The sequence below is a fragment of the Diadema setosum genome, chromosome 11, assembly GCF_964275005.1.
Source record: "Diadema setosum chromosome 11, eeDiaSeto1, whole genome shotgun sequence".
Taxonomy (NCBI): Eukaryota; Metazoa; Echinodermata; class Echinoidea; order Diadematoida; family Diadematidae; genus Diadema; species Diadema setosum.
The window spans coordinates 2,027,836-2,053,163 of record NC_092695.1 but is presented as its reverse complement, the minus strand read 5'-3'; the positions used below and the strand labels follow the sequence as shown (position 1 = coordinate 2,053,163).

Genomic DNA, 25,328 nt, shown 5'->3' with positions numbered 1-25,328 from the left:
TTTGTGTTTTGATAAGGAATTTGTACAGGGAATGAATGAAGAAATAAAAAGTATTGAATTACAGTGGTTGACGGAGTTTGATACTAAATCTTCTTTCTGGGATTTTTTAAAGATGAAAATGAGAAATTTTGCAATGAAATTTTCGAAGAAAAAATCAAAGGAGAGAAGATTAAGTATACAGCAATTGGAATATGAAATAGATATTTTGGAGAAAAATCTTCTGTCGTCTCCTGATAGTGGTGGAATTTTACAGGATATAGAGAGTAAAAAAATGGAATTGAAGAAATTGTATAATGTGTATACGGATGGATTAAAAGTTAGGTCAAGAGTGGTCTGGTATGAAGAGGGTGAACAGAATCAAGAGTATTTTGAGCAGTTGCTCAAGTCGAATAAACAGAAAACGGTTATACGTGAAATGTGCGATGATAAGGGAGATGTGATTAAAGAGAAGGATGTAATAATGCGATTAATTAGAAATTTTTATAGAAATCTGTATTCAGAAGATGTATCAGTGTGTGATGATTTCAGAGAAAGTGTATTTTGTAAAGACATTCCTCAATTAAGTGATGACAGTAAGAAATTTTGTGAAGGAAAAATTACTAAGGAGGAATGTTGGGAGTGTTTAAAAAGTATGAAATTAAATAAATCACCTGGGAATGATGGATTTACAGTTGAATTTTATCTTACATTTTGGCCACAAATAGGAACTTTATTGGTTGAAGTTTTCAATGAAGCTTTTGAGAAAGGTTGTTTAGCAACGTATCAAAAACAAGGTGTAATAACATTGATTGAAAAAGAGGGCAAAGATCCATTATTTATAAAGAATTACAGACCGATTACTTTGTTGAACACGGATTATAAGATGCTTTCTAAGATAATGGCAAAGCGAATAAAGGGAGTTTTATATGAGATTGTTCATCTGGATCAAGTTGGTTATATAGAAAACAGGTATATTGGTGAGGCTTTGCGTTTGATAGACGATATGATTTTCTATTGTAATAATTACTGCGAAGGAGAGGCATATTTGATAGCAGTTGATTTTGAAAAAGCGTTTGATTCAGTTTCGCACAAATTCTTATTTAAGGTGTTAGAATTATTTGGGTTTGGTGAGTCGTTTTGTTCTTGGGTGAAAATCATGTATAATGGAATAAGTAGTTGTGTTATGAACGGAGGTGTTTCGACAGGTTATTTTGATATAAAGCGAGGGGTGAGGCAAGGCGACCCATTATCACCATATTTGTTTTTATTGGTAATGGAAATTCTGGCGCAGGCGGTGAGAAGGGATAATGGGATTAGAGGTATTCAGTTTGAGAATTTTGAGGTTCGACAAGTTTTATATGCTGATGATATGACTTTATTTGTTAGACATAGGTCATCAATTATCAGAATACAGGAAATATTTAAGGATTTTTATGAATTGTGTGGTTTGAGGGTTAATATTGATAAAACAAAGGTAATGAGTATAGGGAAGAAAAAGGGAGAACATGAAAGATTACCCATGGGTAATGTTGTAACTGAAATAAAATTTTAGGAGTGTATTTTACATTGGCTATTAAGGTCAGAGAAGAAATGAATTATAAAGAGATACTGAGTAAGATTAAAAGACTTTTGGGATGGTGGAGACAAAGAGATTTGACTGTAATGGGAAAAATATTTTTGCTCAAAACATATGCTTTGTCTAAATTATATTATGTATCTTCATCAATAGAGGTTCCAAAGTGGGTAGTGGCAGATATCAATAAAATTTGTTTTGAATTTATATGGAATGGTAAAGATCGAATTAAAAGGGTTATTTGTTATCAGGATTATAGTGAGGGCGGTCTTAGAATGACAAATTTTGAATTGTTTGTTAAGAGTCAACAAATTATGTGGTTGAAGCGATTGTTATATGGTGAGAAGCTCATGGGATGGAAACTTTTTTTTGATTATATTTTTAGGACTGCTGGAGGAAGATTCATATTTTTGTGCAATTATGATATACGATTTTTAAAGTTTAATGTACCATTGTTTTATTTAGAAATTTTGAGGGCATGGCAAGAAATGGAGAATAACCGGAATTATCAAGAAGGCAAGATTAATCCAATTTTTCTTAATAATAAGGATTATTTGTGTAAAGGGAAAATTATTTTTTGTGAAAATTTATATAGGAAGAATATTTATTTAGTGAAGCAAATTTTGGAAAAAGATCGTATGAGATCAGCAGTATATTTTCACAGGTTAGGATTGGATAGTGAAAATATAGTTAAAGTTTGGGAAATAGGGGAGGTTGTTGTAAGAAGCCAGAAATTTGAGGGAAATATATATGATTTTTATTCTGTTGATAAAGAGGAATATAATATTTCTTTGAAAATTTTTGAGAATGTAATTTTATTGAAAGATGTTTCATTTAGAAAGGTGTATGAACTCTTTGTTACAAATTTACAGCAATTGTATGTTTTACGAATGAAAGATGGCCAAAATGATTATTTGTTTTCGAAAAAGGAAATTACACATATATTTTTAAGACCAAGAATGACAACACTTCTAACAAAACTTAGGGAATTTCAGTATAAATTATTACATGGAGTTGTTTATACAAAGGAAAATCTTTTTGAGTTTGGTTTCGTTGCAAATAACCGGTGTTCTTTTTGTGAGCAATCGGTAGAAACATATAAACATTTATTTTGGGATTGTGTGAATGTTAAGAATTTGTGGCAGGAAGTGATAGATAGGTTTGAGATGGCAGATCTTCCAAGTATAGAGTGGAGAGACGTTCATTTTGGTGTTACGGGAAGGGATCCAAAAGTAAAATTTTATAATACAATAATTTTTATTTTGAAATATATCATTTTTAGATCTAGGTCGGAGGGAAAAATTCCTACTTTGGAGGAAATTTGTAAAAGAATAATAAGTTTTCGGGATGAAGAAAAAGAAATTGCTATAAAAAGAAATAAGTTGGGATTACATTTGCTGAAATGGGAAAATGTTTCTGAAACGAGAGTTTAAGTATTGTTTTGTTTTCTTTCTTTTTTTATTAGTACAGTGTAGTTATCAGTGGTGAAGGCAATATAATGTGTCATTGGCCGCGCGCGGGGAGGGATAAGTTTTTGGTGGTGTAAAAGTTATAGGATTTTGTCTGCAGCTAGGAGTTTGATGAGTTTTGTTTGGTGAATTTGAATGGGTATTTGGAGCAGTATTTGGGTGCGGGCGGACGATGCTTTTCTGCATACGGCCATTACACGCTTGTATGTTGTATGTATCAATCAACATTTGAAAGTCGTTTTCATTAGGAAGGAAGGTGGTATCGCTTCGGGTGTGTTTTGTGTGTGGGGTGTATGTGTGTATGTGCGTTTTTGGTGTTGGTGTGTATGTGTGTTTGTGTTTGGGGTGTATGTGTGTGGTGGTTGTAGAAGTATGTGTTTGGGGTTGTGGTGGGGGTGTGGGATAGGTTTGAGTGCATCGGGGTTGGTGGGGAATGGGATGGGGATTTGATTTTCAATGAAATGATTTCATTCTAGTTTTGTATAACGTATTTTTGTTGCTTTTTTATGTATAAACCCTTGTGTATATATATACCCTTACATACTCGATTTATAATCGAGTTGTTATGTTGAAGAGAGATGATTGGCAGTATAAATATACCATAGTCAAAGATACATATATATATACATTTTTTTTTTTGTACATGTCAATACTTTCTCGTGAAGAAATGGTCAGTAGGATTGATTTATAATCGAGTTATGTTTGAAGGGAGATGATGGGCAGTATAAGTTGGTAATGGATTTGTCTTTTGAATGGCATTTGTACCGTTTTTATGTTCATGTTACACCCAGAATGGGTTGATTTATGATTGATTTGAATGAAATCAATAAAATATCATTGAAAAAAAAAAAAAGTGTGTGTGTGTGTGTGTGTGTGTGTGTGTGTGTAAAGCAGGAATTTACAACGGAACCAAGGAAAAGTAGTGTAGTATGTGATATACTGCTCCACCAAACTGAGATTGTGGATATTACCAAATGTGAGAACTGGTCAGTAAAAAAGGGTAAATGGTAACTTATTCCTGGTCTACCATTGTGACCTAAACTGGAATCATATTGTTTCACACGCTTGATAATGCTAATGACAATGTTTTTATAGATGGGGCAATGTAAGTATCTATTGAGGAGTTCCCACAAAAACTTGGAATATTTCCTCCACCTCGCTAAACTTCTCACCGTCTGAACGCTAGAAACTGAAACTTCACAAAGTTTAAGTGACCAGTCCACCACCTGTATGCCCGCTGTGCCTCGAAGCACACAGCTATTGTGTTGTACAGGTGTTCATTGTTACTATCACTAGCAATCAGACGACATGCTCTCTCTTCTTCTATTTCTTCTCAATCCAAAGCTCGAGAAGTTTGGCTGCCAGTGTCATCGGACCACAAAAGATCACAAAAACTTTGCGATCTTACACTTCTTGATCTTTTGCCAGTCTGACCGCACCTCTAGATAAGACAGAGGGGTCAGATATGGGGCTGATGACTGAAAGTGAATAAGAGAGAATGAGATCAAAAGAAACAGAGCAATAAAAAAGGGAAGAGAGATAAGAGAAATAATCACTTTTTCGCTTAAGTAGAGAGAGAAATCGAGGGGCAAAAAAGTATACAAAGATACAGGATATTTCCAAGCAGCAGTGAAAGAGCAAGCAGACAAATTCTACAAGAGAAGAAAGATAGGTGCATCTTGCTCTGAAAGAAGCCGATAGGGGCGATCCGGGGAGATCGAAGAATTGGAAATTTCTCCGCCGTACCCTGGGACGCGATGCTGAGGAAGGAACACCCCTGAACTAGGTTGATTGGTCAAGATGTAACTGGGACGCCAGACTTATCCTTCATCCACATGATCTGTGATCCTTGCTGGATAAGAGTAGGATACCACCTTGGGGGAAACAGATAGACCCTGGTGTGCCAACATCACTCCTCCTCCTCTTCTCATTCACAATCATTCTTCTTTATCAGAAACAACATTTGTTGTTGTTCTTTTCTTTCTTCTCAATTTCATCTGTGTTTCTTGCCATCTCCATAGCAACATGAACTTCCCATAAGGATGTAACCACCGGTTCAATATCCATTTAACAACAGTCTGATTCAGACTTGGTAAAATGTTCTTTCCTTTGACATCAAAGTCTATGGCTCCCTATCCTTTTCTTAACCCCCCCCCCCCCCCCACCTCCCCCAGTCTCTACCCATCTATCCATCTCTCATTCTTCTCTTTTTCTTCTTTTACTGTATGTAATCTGTCTTTTCTGTGCATGTGGGTGACCACAGCACTCATAGTCATATCGATGTGTACACTGGGTTTTTTTTTCTGATAAGGAAGTGGCCACAAACGGGGAATCCTGTAGCCTAGCAGTGTCCTTTCTTACTGGGCACCAACCTTCCACAAGATGATATGAACTTTTTTTTTTTTCCTCGGGAGAAAGAAAGTAGGTTAGGTCACGTGCTTGCTTTATGTTCGCTTGGCATGATGCAGTCACGTTTGTACCCTCAGAGGAGACATCCTGTTCTTGAAACGAGATCCGTCCCGTCCTACCGCGGCCCCATCATCTCGCGATTGGCCGTCGGAGCCATATTTTTCGCCAAATATTGTGGAATCCAGATTGCGGAATCCAGCTCTTGTTTGTTTTCCCTTCATCGGGAGGTAAATGCCAGGCTACATATTGCAGGTTTATGGTACGTTGGACTTTAGCTAAACCAGGTCACTCTTGTCAAATACTTTAGAGAACAAATACAGGACATGCACATGTCTCCGACGTTCTCAAAACAGACAAGCTATCGTGATCTTCAGAGGAATTCACGGGGGACTGTATTCCTATCTTTCATGAGTGACTGACTCTTAGCAAAGCTTACACAAATTTCCTGTTTTAACTCACTGAGCCCTAAACCAACATTTCTGTGGTTTGGTATTGTATGTTAAAGTATCATACATTGTACTATTCCTCCTACTAGTGTTTTAGAAGGGAGGGTAAAATAAAAAAGAAAGCATTTCATCGTAGCATTCTGTTGTTCATGTAAACTATCTGATACAGGTACAAAATTTTCAAAGGATATAACTTTTAAACTTCATATCTCATATTCAACTTTGGCAACACGTTTAAGTGGACCAAAAAGTCTGTTTCTCTCTCATATATTGGCATATGTTTGTAACTTTTGTAAATTCATGAAATTCAATGAATTTTGCAAATTGCACTTAAATTACAGGTGGCAATTTAATAATACGGTGACAATATCTGCAGCAATATTACTGCGGGACTTAATGGGTTAATTGCAAGAGTGCCTCAAGACTTGGATGTAAATGACAGCGAATGAACTGCGGATATCCTGAATCTAACCCTTAACTGACTAAATACTGATTTTGCCATCCTCAATCACTTCTGTGTCCCATTAATGTTCATGTGGTACTTGGATGCTACTTCACCTGAGTGGGTTGTCTTATCAGAAACATTACAGCCATTCTTTTTTTTTTTCCCTGTGAGGAGGGGGAGGGAATTTAAATGTGCTACAGGATATTTAATGTGTTGTTTGAAGGTTTGCATGGTGAAGTTAATTAGGAAGAAAGATTTGCGGTGACACCATGTGTATGTAGTCCTTAACCGGATCGTTGTTTGGAAGAAGAGCTTACAAAAAGGAGAAACGAAGAGGGAAGCGACATATGGGGGTTGTGAGGAGGGCAAAAAGTGAAGAGTGGGAGACATATTTAATGAGCCTCAAAAGGTTAAGCTACAGATATTTGGTAAATTTGAAGAAAAAAAAAAGATCTCTGCTTATGTGTTGTTTGAAGGTTTGCATGGTGAAGTTAATTAGGAAGAAAGATTTGCGGTGACACCATGTGTATATAGTCCTTAACCGGATCGTTGTTTGGAAGAAGAGCCTAGAAAGAGGAGAAACGAAGAGGGAAGCGACATATGGGGGTTGTGAGGAGGGCAAAAAGTGAAGAGTGGGAGACAGTAATGGGCTGGAAGTTGAAGTTGCACTAGTGGAAACAGTAGAGAAAGGAACACAGAGAGTGGTAAGGAAGAATAGTGAGAGAATCAAGTAAGATGTTCGGACATCGTTAGAAGGGGAAAGATGAAATAGAAGGGAAGAGGAAGAGGAAGGAGTTGAATGTTGGAGAATCATGGAGATAGGGAAGAGCAGTGAAGATTCATGAAACCAAGAGGAGAATGAAGTCAGCGAACAGTGTGGCTATGGAATGCGAATCAATGGAGAAAGGACGAATAATAAAAATAAGGAGGGATAAGTAGAGGAGAGGTGAGAATATGCGGAGAGAAGGGAGAGAGAGAAAGAGAGGGGGGGGGGCAATGAAAAGAAGAAGAAAAGAACAAATTGAAATTCAAGACGTAAATTAGAGGGAGCTAGTGTGGATCCTAGAATTAAATGCTGCTGCGGAGAAGAAAAAATAATGGAGATCTCTGCTTCTTCTTGCTAAAGATTTTTTCCTTTCCATTATGTGAAAAGGTAATCTCTTGGTGTTGTTGTTTTTTCACTTGCTGTATTAAATCAAAGTTCAATTATTTGTATTAAGGCCATGAGCAAAATGTTCTTGATTGAACAGCAAAAAGGTAATAAAGAAATGAAAGAAAAGGTATTGTTTTCTAAAGTCAAACTAGAAAGGTGTATCAGAAAAAAATAAGGTAAAAGAGGATTAGGAGTGAAATTACTGCTTTCTGCCAAAAGAAGGGAACTATCTGAAAATCAGATTGAGGGGACAAGGTGCTGCTGCTTTCAGACTAGAATTCACCCTCTCTTTTTGTCTTTCATTTTCATTGTTATGGCAGAGGGGTCACATCTAACAGATCTAATGTGTCTGCATCCCCATTTCATTATATCTGCGTGGTCTTCAGCAGCGGTCTTCGCGGCAGTCAAAGAAATAGTGGGGAAATGGCAGATTATATTCCCGTGCCTTTTAACGGAAGAAAGAGATCATACATTTTTCAAGTTAAAAAGAGCATAACAACATTTTCTGCTCTCTCTTCTCAACCCCCCCCCCCCCTCATTTTGAATATTGCCACAGTTTCTTTGGTGGGAATTCATTTCTGTAGGACATTTCATCGTCAATAAGTAATGACAGATGCGACCTAACAAGCGAAATCAATAACAAAGTTGGCGGGAAGCGTCGCTCTGAAAATGAAAGAATAACACCAATATCATCGGTGCCTGCAAAAGCGTTCATTCGATGAAAGTTGTACATTCAAAGGTACACTTTATTGCGGCAGTAAGCTAAGAATTCCACTGGGGGGCTGATCGGGAGGAATGCACGGGAGAAAAGAGTTGCAAGGAAAGCAATCACCTGGCCAATGCGACCGTTTAGAGGCAAATATTAATTTTGCCATCTGCCGACGACCGCAGCACAGACTTGATTTGATTACAAAGCTAGAATGTGGTCTCTGGTTGATGGGAAGGGGGGGGGGGGTAGACATGGTTATCGTTACCACCTCCAACCTACGCCCTCTGCCTACAAACCAGTCTCCATAGCTTACAATTCCCTGTCATTGTGTGTGTGTGTATGTGTGTGTGCAGTCCAAATATGCCTCTTTCCCCATAAATCAAATAAGTAATGCACTACAACTGATTATGATAATTACACAAATACATACAACGAACACACACACACACACACACACACACATACATAACTGCACACAAGCACATACACATAAGATATGAATTGTTCCTGGTTTTCTTAATTGGCAAATATGCTACACAGTTGGAGTACGCAAAGTACCGGTTTGTCGAACCACAAGGAACATGTACCTGTCCTATGACGCACATACACAAATCACACACACACAAACATACACACAGACAGACAAACAGCTTTATTACTGCAGGGCATGATTATAAACAATTCTTGAGAGGTTTGCACACACACACAAAAAAAAAAAAAAAATCAGAGAATTTTGTATGCGACTACCTTAGGGAAGAGACATTTATTGGAAATTCTACTGATGGATTGTAGCATTGGCATTTTCTATCCTGCATGTCATTCTACTTATGTATCTTTTTTGTGGGGGAGGGGTCCTTTTATCTTTCGGCAGTAGCTGTAAATGTGCCTTTATTGCCAGACAAAAATGGATACGGCCGAGAGGAAAGAGGGGCATCACCGTCTGAGGATCGCAATAATCTCTGCAATTGGCGCTCAGGTATGGTGTAAAAAGTGAGCGTTTCTGCCCATCAAATAATGTTTTTTCATTACATCTGATGAGCTGAATAGTGCAGTACACTCAATTCAAGACCTAGCTGCCCAGCCACAAAGAAAAAGAAAACAAAAATGTTGCACATGTTATGTGGCAAGGCTTGGATAAAGGAGAAGAATTCAGTGATCCCAACCCTCAGTTAAGACTGGTGATGCCAATTTAAAAGAGTGATGCAGAAATAAAAAGAAGATCACACAATTTACCACTGGGAGCAGTGATTTTAAAATTGTTTCGAGAAATCACATTTGATGCATATGTGTAGGTCAGTTGTACTACAAAACATCCTACCACATAAAAAAATTTGCAATAAAGCCTAAAATATAAGGAGGTATCACTACTTTTTCTAAAAACAACAACAACAACAACAACAACACACACATAACTGTAGACAGTTTAGTATAGAAACATTTTTATCATAACTATTGTTCACATTTTGTATTTTTAACAATACCTAATATTGATTATACTGATTCAAATTTTTACATTGGTTGTTTCTATCCCTGACTCACATTTTAGAACTATTTTGAAGTGCAAAAGCTGAGCTTTTGTTTCATGTGCAAAAGATAAATAATGCTTTAAACCGATGAGGATGGGCTGATTTTGCTAAAACATGCATTTCCCATAGACATCTGCTAAAGAGTAGACTCGGGATTAGTCTTCAATGGGATAACACTTTGTCTAACATGATTCCATGACAAATTGTAGAGAAATAATTTGAAAAAAGTGAAGAAAAAAAGATATCAAAATTTAAGGGCCTCCTTGTTATGAACAAAAAAAAAAAACAACCCAAAACAAAACAAAAACGGTAGGTTCCTTTTATATACTGTACAAATTTTGATAGGATGTGTGGAATGAGAAATTCAAGCACTAGTTTCATGTCACGGACCATCTCCATTAGATATGAACCACACTGACCAATGAAAGATAAAAAAAGACAAAAACAGCAAGTATTCAAGAAAATAGCATGGTATTAAAATGGAAAGTGCTTCAAATTGAATACAGTCTGTAGAAGGGCTATGGGGTTGACTCTAAAAGCACTTCAATAGATAGATGACAGCATATTCTCTTGCAAACTTTGGAAAAGCATCAGAATTATTTCCCCCTTTGTAACATGGAGAAGAAAAGAGATGCTGTTAGAGCATTGGCATGCAATTTACCACCTGTAAACCTGCAAGATATTTGTGTGTGGGAGGATGTATGGGGATACGGGTGGGGTTAGGTGTGCATGAGGGTGGGGATGTATGGGGATAGGGGTGGGGGTGAGGTGTGCATGAGGGTGGGGATGTATGGGGACAGGGGTGGGGCTGAGGTATATATGACGGTGGGGGTGAGAGTGCCATATGCTGCCTTCAGCAAAATGTTCCCAGCTGCACTTTTATGTCCTGGGGACATCGGGCCGTGGAAGGCGCTCCAAATTGCTGATGGTCTGAGATATGGGGATGGGGTCAAATTAAAAGAACTTTAATATCAATATGACAGCCCTACTCTTAATTCATTCATTTGTGACTACCGGCGAAAGGGAGGGGGGTGGGGTTAGGTAGTTCTGGAGAATAGATTGAAGTCGGACCTATGGCCATCTACCCAGACGATATTACACTTTCAATAAAACAAATCAAACAAACGACGTATCGAGGAGAGAAGGAGCCATGGGCAGGATTGCGTCATAGCGTTGATTGAGCTGCATCCAGTTAATTGGGGTCATTTCGACTGGTGGAATCATCAGCGCGGTTGCGGGACAAGGAAAGATAGCTTTGCATTTCATTTGTCCCTTACGTTCACGAATGTAACGATTCAAAGCTATCCTAAATTTGTAATAGGGATGGGAATTGCTCTTTTCATGCTCGATTCAATGAATCTAATCAAAACGGGCAAATTCGCAAAATCTCAAAATCTCATTTGTTTCAGTACGCTGAACGTCCGTAGTGTCGAGAGTCAAGGTCGGTCAAGGAAATTTGCCTGTATATAGCAGAATATGATAAATCCAATCAAATGTTAAATGCTAAACCACCCAATGGACAAGCCTGTCCATATATGCAATTTTGGCAACTATCAACTCTGGAAAAAAAAACAATTAAAATGTACATCTATAATACATATCAGTGTGAGTCTTTGTCAATATATCTGCCAATTTGAAATTATGTACGTCATCGATGTGTGTGCATAGTTCTGACACATATTAGTGCTCAGGTCATTGTCTATACTTCCATGTAGAGGGGCCTAAACGAAGTAAAACACCCCCTCAACAAAGGCTAGGTTTAATTATTTTGAACGATGAACAATGGCATGGCCACAAATATTTGAGGATATTGCCCTTTGGGAACAAGTGATGGTGTACAACATATTCCATTGAAAACGTTTCTGCTTCAGTGAATGTAGAAATGTCTCCCTTCTTTCTTTCCTCCCTGTGCATCGCAAGGCAACATCATTGATCCTTAACATTCTCTGAGACAAATTATTGTGAATGACGCAAACGGACGCGTGGGAAATCTCACCCCGTCAGACATCCATCGCTAACTAAGTTTCTCCCACAATCCAACAAATTTCTACTTCAGATTAACTTGAATGGGCCACTGTGAAGCTCCTACCGCGACGCTCCGATGTTGGAACAGATGCAGGGGTCCTTTTTCGTCATCATTCATGTACCAAACGTCTTGAGTGACACTAACAGGCCGCGCATGGCAGGTAATTTGATTTTCTTTATCGCTGCGAGTATGGCCTCTGGGCTCGGAGAGAATACCGAGAGTGTGGAAGGAATCAATGGCATACAAGATTAGTGTCTTTACCCCATTTGGTAGCAAGGCACACCTGAATGAAGATATCAGATTAGCATTTTAATTTAGTTGGTTGTTGAGGATCTACCTATAGGCCTCGAGCTCAAATTTTGTCCTTTTTGTCACTCTGTTTTCCTTCTATTTTGTGTGTTTGTCAATTTCAAACCCTGGAAACAGCAAATGTGCGACAAGAAGGGTATTCACTCAAAAAAAAACTCCATGCAGTGTGAACACACCTTCAAGAAGTGTGAACACCACTTCTGGTCCTTGGCTGATGCAATCTTAACCCGTTGAGGACTGGCTGATTTTGCAAAAACACGCATTTCCCACAGAAACTTGCCTGAGTATACTAGTGACTCATCCTCAATGGTTTAAAGGATACTGAGAGTAAATTGTCCGAACTGTCGATGATTTAAATGTTGTATTGTATACACTGTTATTTTTGTGTACAGATATTTTCGCGAACGAGAAGGTCACAGACTTTTTTAGCGAGATGTTGTTTTCGCAAATTGACACCTACGCCAATTTAAATGTACTATTACTCTAGCGTCTGCCGACATTTTCGCGTGCTGTTAAATTCGCGATCCGACTGTGATTCGCAAAATTCGCGAAAATAAAACCCTCGCAAAAATAACAGCTTATACAGTATGCTCCTGACATAGCATGATTCGAAATCCAGCCTGGAACGTTTCATGATTTACATACAAGTCGCTTTCAGGTGATGCAAATCATGATTAAACTGAACTCAGACACTGAAGTGATACACAATATTTCAAACTAAAAGACACATTTCCAAAGAATGTTCTATTACAAATCAGTAGCATTAGTATCAGTAAGTAAACTTAGAGTGTACAATGGCATACACAATACTTCTATGATGAATTGCATGAGAGGCAAAATGTAAACAGGGATGAGTGGTAAACGCTCAAGCTCACTCAAGCATTTGAAGCTTCTGAGCTGATAACACTTTAAAGGGATCGTATAGTATTGGTTGAGGTCAGGATTCAGCTTTTAACTTTTTGCAAAATACTTAGAAACCACTCTATAAAATGTTAAAGAGCATACAATTCTAAGAGGAAATGAAAGTTCATTTGATGAAAATCGTTTTGAAGTGGTTGAGATATCCAAAAACAAAGTAAAACAAAGTGATCTTAACCCAATAAGGACGGACTGACTTTGCTACAACACGCATTTGGGATATTGAATGCATTGGATATCGTCAAGGCTTCGGACGCCATCGACTTTGACGCATTAGCGTCACAGGGGGACAGGGGACCACTCACACTGCGCCAACTGGTAAGCCAAAGTAATGTTAACTCGAAAGGGGGGCTCCTGACGGAATCATTTCTCATTGCTAATGCTTCACAGATGCCAAATTTGATTCCGACCCCATGCGGAGGCCTCAGTCAATGTTAGAAGTAACGAAAAAAAAAACACCCTGTCAAAACAGCATTCTGTATATTTGCTTCTACAACAAAAGTATAAAACAATTTGAAGGAAGTATATCGACCAACAAAGCGCATCCTAAATACAGAGTATTAGCTGCGTCTGGGACAGATGTGGGAATGGAGACTCGAAGGTGTATAGAAAGCCATCACTACACCAAGTACTGTACCTTCTGTTTTTGCCTTGCTAAAACACTGTTCCGCCAAATGCACCGGACCATTTGACGTTCATACGCTTATTAAATTTGCAATTAGGGTCAACTGTATCCACAAGAGGTAAATGAATTAAGGGCAGGAAGACAGAAGGTCATACATCAGTCACAGCTATCTGAAATGACGTCACTAAATGTATTACCAAGAGTTGCAGTGGTCAAGCAATATTCCCATTAAACTTTTCTGGAAAAGCAAAATGTAATGCAAACAATTCCGGCTCACCAAAGAGTGAAATTTATTTCAGCATAATCCATCATTTATTTCTTCCTCTTTTACTGTATACATGACATATATTTAGCGAGTCTAAATCTTTGCGAATCAAGACTTCCCTACAATTTCGCGAGTGATTAAATTCGCAATCATCGAGTACAGTACTGAACGTCACATTCATATCAGAATCAGAGTCAGTATTTTTGCGTGTCTTTAAATTAGCGAATTATACCAGACTCAAAATTCGTAATAAAATATTCTGCTTATACATTATATAAATGTGATCCCTCAAAATTGTACCAGTATGTGTACTGCCAGATGACTTTTCAATGATACTTTTGATACCCCCCCCATCCCCCCCCATCCCCCCCCCCCAAAAAAAAAAAGTATGGATAACAGCTAATTCTAAATTTTGAAATGTAAAATTTTGGAATAGTTGATAGCAAATTGATGATAGAAATATTTATTGTCCATATTATTAGCAAACATATTTTCACTACCCACTGAGTATTCTCACTGCAAATACTTTTCATCTTGGTATCTGTTCAATTTATTTGCACATGCAATTAGGTCCTATCATCTACATCCCTGATTTACACAGAGTTTTTTTCCACAAAAGCTTTTCAAATGACTCAGAGAGCAAGGTATGGGTTTGTGTTCCTTATTTTTTTTTTTTTAAGGAAGGAGGCGTGGAAGACGGGATGAGGACACATAAGACAGTGAATCAAAGGTTCAATACTCACATGGCGTTCCACAAGGGCTAGCCTCTGTAATTCCGCTTCTGTTGGACAATCACACACGATCTGAAAGAGACAGAATTGAAGTAAAGTGTGGGTTACAACTTTGGGACAAATAACATTCGCATTGATACATGTAACAAGAAATGTTGATACATTGTACCACTTGTTGCCTGAAAGTCCACGAGAAGAATAAGGCGGTCTGAGATTTAACCGTTAGAATTATAATGAACAGGTTATCAACCTATACCAAGAAAGAAAAATTATTAAGTATGTATCAATCACAGTGACAAACTTCCAACATTTGGTACCTCTATTAGCTTTTCTGCTTGTCATAATGAAAATACATCTTGTGAGAACACTGAAAATCATTCCGTTCAGGCAATTCCTCATGTAAGTGCCTCTTGAAAATTTGTGTTCACCACAAAGTGGTGTATGTGCGAGCCATGGCCATAGATCTAATATAACAAATGCCAACTCTAGTTACATAGCTCTTAACTGATTTGTCACTGATTGAGAAAGTATGTTCTCCATTGCTGTAAAATAGCATGGTGCATTAGGAAAGTCATTTTCATTTACACTGGAAAGGCACAAGCAAAATATAAATTTGGACATTAATGACAAGGTACAGCTTTCTAAGAAAAGCCATAACCATGAGCATATAATTATATTGATCATATATCAATTTTTGGGTTTCCTAATTACCTCACTTCCAAATTTTACAGCAGTCTCATGGCTGTGCATAATAAGGCTTTTGGAATGCAGAGACCAAAGAATGCATTGTGCATACTTGGCATTCCTGACATTCCAATTCCAATTACTAGGGCTTCACAAGGATTTTCACACAGGAGGCACAACTATGCACACACACACACACACACACACACACACACACACTGGTAGCATTGTTTTAGTCCATCAAATCAACATACACACACACACACACACACAAACACACGCACACAAAATAAATATACACGCAGCACACATACACTCACACAGAGGCAAATAATGGTGAGTGCTCTGGAATGCTTGTAGACCCCATTTCTTGCTTCTAAAGTAGACTGTCCAATCAGGAGTCAGATTGGGCAATAATTGCCACTTAGGTGGTGGAGAAATCAGGTCTGACAATTGAGCGCTCTGGCAAGTTCAAAAATGCAATATCCTGTGCATCACTGTGTCAACCTTCTCTCTCTCTCTCTCTCTCTCCTTCTCTCTGTCTCTCTTTATATCCATTTATCTACTGTATACGCCATATATTTCGCGAGTCTAAATTTTCGCAAATCGGGAATTTCCGACGATTTCGTGAATAGTTAAATTCCCGATCGTGGAGTCCTGCACTGAACGGAGAATACTGTAGTAGATGTACATGTGAACGTCACATCCACATCGGGACCAGAGTCAATATTTCGCGTGTTTTTAATTTCGCGAATAGCACCTGACTCGGGAAAATAAAAACCTCGCAAAATATTTGGCGTATACAGTATCTATCTGTCTATCTATCTACCTACCTATCCATCTACCCATCTATCTGTCTATCTTTCTATTTATTTATTTACCTATCTACATACCTGTCTATCTATCTATCTATCTATCTATCTAGGGTGTGTGTATGCATGTGTGCATATGTTGTGTGAATGTGTGTTCTCATCTTGTCCTTTATTTTTGTGTGTAAGATTCCATCCCCGTCTATTTTGCTTTCCATCTCTCATCTGTCTCTGTTTCTCCTTTTTCTCTTTATACCCAATTCCTAATCATTAATTGTTTCCTGCTTTCATATCTTCCGACAAAATCATACAGTCTTTGATACAATTGGATTCTGCTTAGCCTGTCATTGATTAACAGTAGTGAATTTCTGATTGACAAATTGCCCAACATCGACGTAAATAAGCACTGAATTGATCAGTGTTTTAGTAGTAGCCATGATAAAAAATCATGGGCGTACATACTCGAGCAGGATTCGAACCTACGACCTCCTTATCTCTGGACAGGCGTCATCTCCACTAGACCACTGAGCTTCCGCAAGTGCTGGTTCTAATCCTTATAGCATGCAGCGACGGAAGAATATCACTAATTTGAATAAGTAGTGAATTTATATTACAAGGAAGAAGAAATCAAATCACATACCAAATCCCCTGCTTGAGGACAGTGCCACATCTTACTTCTCTACCATCTCTTAACTAAAGGGGTTGAATTTATTATAATCTCTGTTTTAAAACTGATACATACATGTATAGTGTATCTGTACATCACTGGCATTATTTCCCTCTTACATATTCTTTGTCATCATACTACTCCAGAAGGTCAGAATCAAGCAGTCATGTATCTAAAGAACATGCAGAATGTTACTATCCTTTTCATTTTGGGGTGTCAGTAACTTCATATCTAGAGTAGATATAAATACATGTTGTTGTTTTTTTTACTATCTATCCACCTGTACATATTAAAACAAACACACTCCAAAACACATACTTATCTCTGCTCATCTACTCTCTTTCTCTCTTTCTCCCTCTCTCTCTGTCCCTCTCTTTTTATCTCTTTAACTCCCTTGTTACCATTTCCCCTGTGTATTTTGATCCAAAACTTTTGATCAAGTATTCACTGTCTACCAGTCTCCCATACATCACCCTCGCCATCGTAAACTTCTCTCCACTTCTTCTTTTCTTCCTCTCCACTCTTTCCCACAAATTCCTAGTCTTTGCCCTCATTCCAGCACTCTGCTAGGGGAGACATTTCATCTTCAGGCCACACACTCCCAATTGCCCCGGCCACTTGATGACCGTCCACTCCACTCTGGCCTTGCTATGGTGACAGGACAGGCCCAATGGACACGCTCACTCATGTTCTCAACTTTCCTCTCTCAAGCAGTAATTAAAAAAAAAAAGCAGAGATAGCATGGATGCCAGTTACAGGTCAGTTGAAAGCTTTCTCTACTACAGACCTTGGTCCAGATGTTTACAAAGAAGGAAAACGTAGAGCTTTTCCTTCTTGTGATATTCTTGTTGCAGCTCAGAAAAACACCACAACTGAGCAACATTTGCTTTCCTTGTAAGCACAGATACATATTTTATACCCATTACCACTTTATGCAATGAAATATAAGCAAGATAAGTACATTTTAACAAAATGTAGTATATTTGCTTTTGCCACCACTTTCAGACAGCGTCAAATTCCTTCATTGCCTCACCATACTGACATGATACAAAATGGTAAATCAATTTTTCTTTTCTTTTTTTTTCCCGAACTGACACCATCAGTATGCAAGCCTGAATTCGACAGAAAGATGGGAAGAGAGGAGGAAAAAGATAAGGAGAAAGAGAAAAGAGGAAGAGGAGGAGGAGATGGAGGAGGAGGAGGAGATGGAGGAGGAGGAGGAGTTGGTGGTCATGTCACGGAGGCGAGAGAGGAGAGTGGAAGACCTGGAAGATTGATGTTCCTCCTGTTCCCCCTTAACCCTCCTCCAGGATCTTGTTGCCGGGAGGATGAGGAGAGGTTCAGGGATGACGAGAGTTTCGAAAAGAAAATGCAAGGAGATGATATGATATTGCCATGGCAACAGTGATGATAATGATGATGATGATGCAGTCATCTGGTAGTGCTGGTATTTGACAGCAGATGGCAAACCTATAATACCAGGTGTTTGCCCAATTTATGACAAGATTTTTACTTACCCTGACTGTAATGACATTGGTATGAAGATGATATGGCAGAAATAACCCATATCTGGTGCTGTACTGTTTGTGCTACTTAGATCATCTACAACACTTATGATCACTGCAATGTTAATATTTGTAAGAGTGTCTTTTTGACTGAAAGTTTTCTTTCTCTTGTGACGAAAAATGTCCTGAAATTCTTTTCTTTTCCAAGGATCAAAGCAATACTGCAGTCTGAAGATGACACCAAAGCCCTTCATACTAGGAAAACTCAATTCAATTTCCTTTTGGTTCTATAATCTAAGCTGCTATGAAAAACACTGAATTGGGACTTTGCATCATGATTAGCAGTAACGTGGCCACTAGGGTAAAATTGAGTGCTTGTAAGCAAGAAACAAGGGCCCAACAGCTGTGCATTCCCTCGGAAGGATTAGGCAAAAAGGAAAAGTACCTTGCCTATGGGAACAACAGTAGCTCCAAGGGGTACTGAATCAGGGACCTAGGAATTGATAGTTTGTTGTCTAATCCACTGAGGCACAAAAACCCTGCTTCCTTTACAATAGTACATTGACATATTGGCATGAATTTCTATAAGTCAGACATGCAATGTGTATGTATTTTATATGTGCAAAATCACATATTAGAGAAGAAAAAAGAAGAAAAACTATCAGATCAAATGCAGTAAAACTAAATTAATGAAAGTTCTGTATGTTTGTACTCAGTACTGAGTATAGTGGCATGCTAAAGATAAGAATATGATACACTATACATTGCCAGCTAAGAATCACACTGCCATCAGAAGTCAAATTAAGCTCTGTGAGGTGAAGCTGTGTGAGTGTACTTTTGGCTGTCAAATCTGATATGACTGACTCATGCAGAGTGCTACAAAATCAGACTGACATATATCCATCAGTAAAAGTACTCAAAAATGCTCGTAACCTGAGATGGAGTCTGCTTTTCTCCACTGCACTGCCCTACCATACCTCATAACTAATCAGGGAGGGGGAAGGGGATCACCCTTTGAAAAGTAAAAGATACAAGGTGAAATTCATCATGTGTGTTACATTCATACATCTTCTGGTCTCATGTTACAATCTTAGAACTTTTAGAATTATTCATTAACCCCTTGAAAACTAGTCCCAGGTATACTTGGGCAGATGTCCATGGGAAATGCATGTTACGGCAAAATCAGCTCCTCCTCAAAGGGTTAAATGCAATATTATTTCAATGATGCAATTTTTGTTTTTTGTGGGTTTTTTTTGTAAATAGGACTCTGCTCAGCACAATGAAATGATAAACAGACAGATGGCATACAGTATGAGAGAATTATTTTGTGACTGAAGCATGTGACATCCACGATATTAAAGGGGCTGTACAGTACTGGTTGAGGTGGGGATTCATGTTTTGAACATTCTTAAGTAAGATAATGAGAAACCTCTTATGAAATATGAAAGAGCATGTAATTTTAATAAGGATTCAATGTTTATTTGATCAAAATTGGTTTTCATATGGCTGAGATATCCAAAAAAGTGATAATAATAAAAGGCGACATGCCACAACTTTATTAGGATCTCTTTGTTTGACCTTGTTTTTGGATATCTCAGCCATTTCAAAACCGATTTTCATCAAATAAACTTTTGATACCCCTTAGAATCGCATACTCTTTGGCATCTCATAGAGTGGTTTCTGAATATCTCGCAAAACGTTAAAAGCTAAATCCTCACCTCCACCAGAACTGTACACACCCTTTAAACTAATACAAGCTCAAGTTCTTTATCAGTGTAAATGTTAACATCTTTGCATTTAACTCATCTTGTACATTATCTATTCGTTTGCATGAATTCATCCTTTGAAACTGCACATATGACCGTCCGTATGATGCACAAATATGTAATATTCCTGTATATAGTTGAAACTAATGGTAAAGCAATGCGAACCCTAGCTGGTTTAAAAGTTCACCATGACCGAAACATAGCCGAGCCATTTCAGATAGAAAGACAGACTGAACTAAGTTGACAAAACGGAATGATAAATAGGCCATTTAATCTTTGGCTGAGGGTAATAACTCCAAGTGCATTTAAGCATTTAGTTGCTAAGCAGCTAAACAAACATGGAATGATCTTAGAGAGTGCAGGGCATAGGGGTAGGAGAGTGCCCAAAAGGTCAAAATAAAGTGGTTCTGGATTTGCAAGCTTTAGATGCAACAAATAACTACCTGGGCAAAATACAGCAAATAACAAAACTATGAGCCAGAGATGAGCAATATATGAGCTGCTCCCGGCATTACTGCCAGATATTCATCAATACCTATGGAATACAGGAAATATATCTTTAAAGACTACCGTTTTTTCTCCAACTTTCCAAGTCAGTGTTGTACGGTGGAAAATGAAATGGAGAACGGAGAATGGAGAGATAGTTTGCTTTCCTATGGATCAAACCTACTGCAATGCTCTCTCACATCGTAAAATTTGCTTGATTTGTGTCGGGACAAAAGCTGTGCAGAAGAAATACAAGCCCCATGCACTGCATAGTTGTACTTGCATGGCATTGCCTATATTTCTAAATGGAAGAATGGCAAATAACCCATCAGCTACCACTTGTTCGCAATGCACACTGACAAAGACAACTGGCAGATTATGTCCGTGTTAAACAAAAAAATCCTATTTCCCCAGAGACAGTTTTAATCAATTCTGAATAGATAGGATTACAGTCTGAGCACAAGAGAATCAAAGGCATTGTTTTGCTATTGTTCAGAGCATGAAACATTTCTAGTGAAATGCACACATCAGGAGTGTATGCATATCAGGTGGGAGACAGGTTGTAGAAAAAGCCACACCCAGGGGGCAAAGCATACTGTGCTGCACCCATACTACCAAGTTTAATAAGCAGGCAAGGTGGTCCAATTGGGGTACTAACCTACATGTACATCACACCATCCCAATTAATGTCTCCACAGTTGATATTGGATAACACATAATTATGAAAACTCTTTGAAGTTACTGTCAACAATATCTAATTATTTTCATTTTTTGTATCTATCTTGTTACACATTTTCTTTCATGATTTTCCCAATATTGTCATGAAGCATGAACGGCATTTTCAATACATATTTTACAACAAAAATCCATTTCCTCTTAGAGCGATCAAAAGAAAATACTCTGAAATTTGCTCTCTGCCACATTTAAGATATTGACAAAGCTCAAAAGATTTCAAGTCCAAACATGTTTATTCCATTTTAGTGACTGATGTGTCCCTTTCATTATAATTAAAAATGTGAATTAACTGTTTAATTGACAACAACGAAAAGATTATGAAGAAAGAAATCATCTTAAGTCGTTAATACGTGCGCTACATTTGACTTTACCATGTACTTAGCACAGCATCTATCAAAGAGAAAGGCTGGTACAAGATGCTACAACATGCCATCATGCCACCAGTATAGTGTGAGCGGCGAGGCATAATGTCCCGCATCGCTTAAAACAATGGTGATTAATAGTGACAGATGATGGCATACGGGAAATGAGGATGCCCTTTTCCCCCTCTACCGGTGGAGGACACAAGCAGAAAACGGAAAGGAGCCCCCCTCCCGAGCCCGCCCCTGGGCCATCCCCCTCTAATGGGGCTCTTGATGGGCCCAGACTCTAATCGTTTCACCCCGGTGACGGAGTCATAAATCACGCTACTCGCGGGTCGAAAACAAACAGTTCGGTGATGATTGGGGCAGAGCGCAAGTGGTAGCAACCAACGTTCCTGCTAGGATGCTGGATTGCTCGGAGATTGGGAAGACGAATAGTTTTGTTGTTATTAGAAGGAGAGATAAAAAAGTTATTCATAATGGGCTAGATTGCTGCTAATAGCTCAGAAGTCATCTTTTGCAATCGACTAATAGTGACAGAATTCCTTAAAGGGAAGCTCTACTCAAAATATGAGTAGCCTTCAAAAAAAAAAATTATACTAAAGCCATACAACTAGAGTAGCTGTAGTTTCACATGAATCAGGTTATGAGCAGGATAGGGATACAAGAATGTAAAGTTATAGGATTTCAGATTTTCACATTTTCATGAAAAGGTGCTAATACCATGAACATAATGTACATTTATAAGATGATGTGATGTCATATGTGATCTCACAATCCTCCCATTGTGGTTATGACTAGTAGCACTTTTTTTTTCTGCAAAACTTGTGAAACTTTAACTCATCTCGCTGTTCAAATTTCATTCCAATTTTTACAAAAAGTGGTTAGTTTTTCTTCAGTAGTAAAAGGAATTGTGAAGATGGAATGAATCTCCACTAAAACACGAGCCACACAAAAGACACATGAACCTCAACTCTCATCGGAGTTTTTGCAACAGTTACACACACATGAAAAAAAAATAGAATCTGATTTAGCCACAGCCAATCAGATTATAGGATTTGTGCTTGTTGCCATGACAACCGGCAGCTTGAAAAAGAAGCCTGGGTAGAATTCTTTATGCTGTTTGAAGTGAAAAAAAAACAAGACTCCTGGGTAATGCAGGGTACGGTGATTTAATGCTGGCAGCTGAGTGGTAATGTGACCCAACGGCACGTATTCTGCTCGAGATCGAATGATTTGGAAGTCGCCGCATGTTTCCATACTCCTTCACATGAACGTGGGGCACAAAGGAAGGAAATGTTAACAGTGTGCTCAGAGAATCTTGGTGTGAGGTGGATGAGGGAAACCCAATGCATATGCCAGTCTTCACAGGGTCAAAGGTCATGCCTTCAATGTGCTACACCTCGTAATCTGCAAGGTCCCTTGGCTAGGTATTCAATGTTTTTATAGTCCATGCACATGTTTTGCTAGATATGAAGATGTCATTTGAAAGTAACTGCTTTCATGGAGGAATGATCTAATGAGCTGGGTTTGCTAAAAGAAGCCAGCTTGCTTTAACAGCCAGGGGAAGGGTTTTTCTCATTGAACTCATTTTTTACCTAATCCTGCTGAGTGCTGCACAAAGTCTATGGAAATTTTAGAAGCATACAGGAAATAGGGTAATGAAATTTTGTTCTAGTGCACATGTGGTGGATAGACTTTTTTTTTTCAAACAAAATTTAAATATTAAAAATGACCACTCCAGAAAACTTTGAACAAAACACAGAATTTTATCCACTAGTTGATATGTGACTGAGGACGAAAACAAAACAAAACAGTAAATTAGCCATGTCTCATAGCTCTAGGATGTTTACACTACACAACTCATTTATTATGGAAAATGCCAATGGCATAACTTTTGCAAGCAAGAGATGTCACAAAGGTATAAATATAATGAAAACATGAATGGATAAATATATGGAATGTTGGACAGAAACGTTAAAGGACATTTTGTATCTAATAGAGAAGGCTACAAAGTTATAAGGAGACCAAAGTTCTATAAACTGACTAAGTTTATCAAAAACAGGTTGACAGATAAATATGGATAGATACAGATGAACAGATAAATACATACATACATACATACATACAGATAGGAAGATGGACGGGTGGATCTAAGTGAAGGGTAGATAGGTGGATAGGAGGAATTCTGTAGACAGATGTTTCAAGATAATGATGAAGACACACGGACGAAGAGACAAACAAATATGATACATTGCAAGAGATGGACAAAATGAGAGATTGAGAAATAGAAAGAGAATGAGAGAGAGAGAGAGAGAGAGAGAGAGGAAGAGATGAGATAAGAGCACACTGAACTTTAAGTTGCCCGATGAAGAAAGCTAAAGATAAAAAAAAACAAGATAAGATGAGAGTGAGTGGGTAGTGGGTAAGAGCTGGCATGAAATGAATTCAAGAAGGGGCTGAAGCCTTGAGGAGGGTATGGGTGAGTTGCCATGGAGACGGGATGAGAGAAACTGGTGATGCAGATTTCCTCCCAATCTCCACATTGCTCCTTGATCCAGGAGGAGAAGGAAGCGCCACACCTCGCGCATTCCCAAAAGACAAGCAACATACATTTGGCACGAGCGAAAACAGAACTTGATACAGGAGGCGCGGAGGATGCTAAAGAAGGGCATGACACATCAGCAATCAAAGCATTACGAGGATCAAATGCGGAGATTAGAAAGAGAGAAATCAAACGTTGAGATGAGGAAGAGAGAAAATTTTCTGACAACAAAGGAAGACCGAATGCTCAAAGAGAGAGAGAGAGAAAAGTTTGGGAGCAATTCTTCTTGACTGGGATTAAATACGAGAGGAGATGAAAGCAACGTTTGCTGCACAAACAACGGCAACGATCCGACGAAAGATGAGAGCGCGTGCTACGTCCCAAGACGAATCACCCTCCTCTCACCCAATCTGACAGATACTCCACATCCGTGCAATCAAGCAAACATGAATAACATGCCATGTTTCAAAGCGACGCTGCCACAGCTCCACTGGTAGCAGCCAATAGCCACATCAGAGCTCATTCATCATGACTGTCACGCGGGCGTACCGGGGTTAATAGCTGTGACACCGAACACGGAGATGTCCTCCCAAATAATCATCGCCAGACAAGGAGAATACAAGAAAAGGTAGGAGAGGAACGATAAAAGGACATTCCAAATGCGGTCTCATATGATAAATGAAACTTGATGAGAAGTAGATGGAACATATTCCTGACAAAGCCAGACACGAGTCCACACTTAAATGACGCACCAAGCGTAGCATTTTAATGTACAGCTGCCAACATCAACACATCAAAAGCAGAGAGGTTTCATTCCAAGAAGCATTCGGGAAGATACTTGTGCATTACATGCATTCACGTCTGTAAAGATAATTCCCCAAACAGAAAGGCTTTCATATTATGCTCTTGTTAGGTCATGGAGAAATAGTTCATTTTTCCAGGAGGCTCCTGTGGAATCGTTGAGACTCTGCAAGGCTGCAAGATGCATCACTTGTGCATACTTGGCCTCTTTGTGTAATCTGAGGCAGGGATGGCTTAGTATCAAAAGATCTCACACGCCAACATAGAATTTGATACAACCATAGGGACCTTATGCACTCTGTCCACACCCTGAGGGACCAACTGCACTCCAAAGAAGTGTGATGATTTAAAATGGATCCTTACATGATCTGATGCAAGGGGAACC

General features: G+C 38.5%; 1 protein-coding gene across 1 annotated transcript in view; it reads right to left on the bottom strand.

Moving 5' to 3' along the window:
• LOC140235257 (cGMP-dependent 3',5'-cyclic phosphodiesterase-like) overlaps window positions 1–25,328 on the bottom strand; it is a 254,211-nt gene that overhangs the window by 107,608 nt on the left and 121,275 nt on the right. The window contains 1 exon segment of the mRNA XM_072315290.1: window positions 14,596–14,655. Coding sequence (XP_072171391.1) covers window positions 14,596–14,655 — 60 coding nt within the window.